The sequence below is a fragment of the Ambystoma mexicanum genome, chromosome 12 (genome assembly GCF_040938575.1).
Source record: "Ambystoma mexicanum isolate Mex_15411 chromosome 12, UKY_AmexF1_1, whole genome shotgun sequence".
Classification (NCBI taxonomy): domain Eukaryota; kingdom Metazoa; phylum Chordata; class Amphibia; order Caudata; family Ambystomatidae; genus Ambystoma; species Ambystoma mexicanum.
This window is the reverse complement of record NC_090936.1, coordinates 618,007,055-618,009,213: the sequence shown is the minus strand read 5'-3', so window position 1 is coordinate 618,009,213 and position 2,159 is coordinate 618,007,055. Positions and strand designations below refer to the sequence as shown.

The following is a 2,159-nucleotide window of genomic DNA, read 5'->3' as shown; positions in this document are numbered from 1 at the left end:
TCCCAGCAAAAATTATATCTCATAAAAATGATAAGATATCACTCTATCAAGCAAATTACTGAGGAATTAATTATAAGTAGTCCTAAAGTTAGCTTTCCATTAGCCCATAGCCTTCTTCATCCAAACAATTGAACTGTTCATTTCTAGAAATAGAGAGGGTGACACATTACTGAGAGAAAAAAGAGGGACAAGTGAGCAATTCATTTAAATGATACAGGTCTATTACTCATGGAAGGCTACCACAAATATCTTTTCTCCTTACTATTATTCTTTAGCATGTTCTGTACCATGTCCATAAATCAGAAATTGAAGATTTCAATAGGTAACATACATTTGTTCACAGCGTAATCCATTGGTCACTCATTGCATGTTTATGTCCTTTTTCAGCACTATCTGAGTGTTGGCGCATTCATCAAGTCTCAAAATCACAGAGAATCAATTCTCCGAAGCTGACATTTTACAATGTGGATCATCTCCATTTTAAAGGTTCCCTAAATATTAACAATTGTTTACAGGTTGAGCTGTCGTCTGGAACTCTGGTAATGAATTCCCCTTCTTCGGACACTGCTTTTGGGATAAAACGTCAGGTTCTGAATGTTGAAATCTATCAAAAGCAGCCATTGAAAAGTTGGAATGAGACCTTGGTGCTGGAGTTCATTCTTCTGGGGCTTAGTGATGATCCACACATTCAGGAAATGCTCTTTGTCCTATTTCTTGTGATTTATGCTGTGACTGTACTGGGTAATGTGGGTATACTTCTTTTAATGATGGTTGATTCCCAGCTCCACACTCCTATGTACTTTTTCCTCAGTAACCTCTCATATGTCGATTTATGCTACTCCACAGCAGTGACTCCCAAAGCAATGGCCAACTTCCTCTCTAATAACAAGGCCATCTCATTCTCTGGGTGTGCCGTCCAACTGTTCAGTTTCTATCTGTTTGTGTCTTCTGAATGTTTTCTTCTGGTAGTGATGGCCTATGATCGATATGTGGCTATATGTAATCCATTGCTTTATAGGGTCATCATGAACAGGGAGGCTTGTGTTCTGCTGTTGTCTGTAGCATACAGTGGTGGCCTCTTGTTAGCAGTCAGTTACACTGCCTGCACATTTAGCCTGCGCTTCTGTCGGTATAATCAGATCAATCATTTCTTCTGTGAAATGCTACCCCTCTGGGAGCTCTCATGCACCGACACATACACCAATAAAGTGTTCATTTTAGTCACTGTCACTGCTGTGGGAACACCCGCTTGTGGAATCATCTTGACCTCCTACGGTTATATCATCACCACAATTCTGAGGATTCCCTCTGCTGAGGGAAGGAGCAAGGCTTTCTCCACCTGTGCCTCCCACATTACAGCTGTCTCTATCTTCTTTGGGACCATCTTCTTCATGTATCTCCGGCCATCATCCAGCTTTTCTGTGACGCAGGATAAAGTGGTGTCTGTCTTCTACACAGTGGTAATTCCGATGTTGAACCCCCTCATCTATTGTCTCAGGAATAAGGAGGTCAAAGGAGCTTTTTGGAAACTGAAGAGTTATATTTAAGGAAGTTCTGTCTCTTAATGCATTTAACTTGTAACATGTACAATAATAAGAACAATAGAGTTCTATTGTATCATTTGTTTAATTCATTTCAAAATGTTATCTCTTTATAGCTGCCTCTTTCTTTACTATTGTGTATTTTTTCGCCTAGGCACAATGCTAGGGTGTACATCATGGATTATGGCTTTTGATGCATATATATGTGTTGTGTGTGGGCTTAGAATTAGCTGTATAACAATCTAATGTTGATATGTGAACACTTGAAGGGAATAATTGATTAGTCCTCTGTGATGAACAATGACTTTTCTTTGCATAACCTATCTTGTAGTCATTATTGCATAGTGCTTGACATTATACATATTATAGTTTCTAAGAAATGACTATGAAAAACATAGATTCTATATACAATATATTTATTTGAACTTTTATAATGCACCACATGCACGGAAGCCTCAGGGTGCCCATGGAACACACAAAGACAATCACATAGAGATGGCAGGAAAGCTGGGAAATCAGATGATGGACTTGCACATCAAAACAGACGCACCGGACTTCACCAGCCTAAACCTAGGCTGCACGAGTCTGGATTGATCCATGAATCTTAGACTACGACGA

The 2,159-nt window shown here is 39.4% G+C and overlaps 1 protein-coding gene across 1 annotated transcript; it reads left to right on the top strand.

Annotated features, from left to right (window-relative positions):
* The first annotated feature begins 542 nt into the window (after positions 1–542).
* On the top strand, positions 543–1,547 carry LOC138514638 (olfactory receptor 5AR1-like). The gene has a single exon (XM_069630080.1). It carries the CDS (start codon positions 543–545, stop codon positions 1,545–1,547), a length of 1,005 nt encoding a protein of 334 aa, XP_069486181.1.
* The last annotated feature ends 612 nt before the right edge of the window (positions 1,548–2,159 follow it).

What these genes read in the sequence shown, in the direction of transcription:
- LOC138514638 (XM_069630080.1), top strand. Translation starts at nt 543, where the DNA reads ATGAATTCCCCTTCTTCGGACACTGCTTTTGGGATAAAACGTCAGGTT.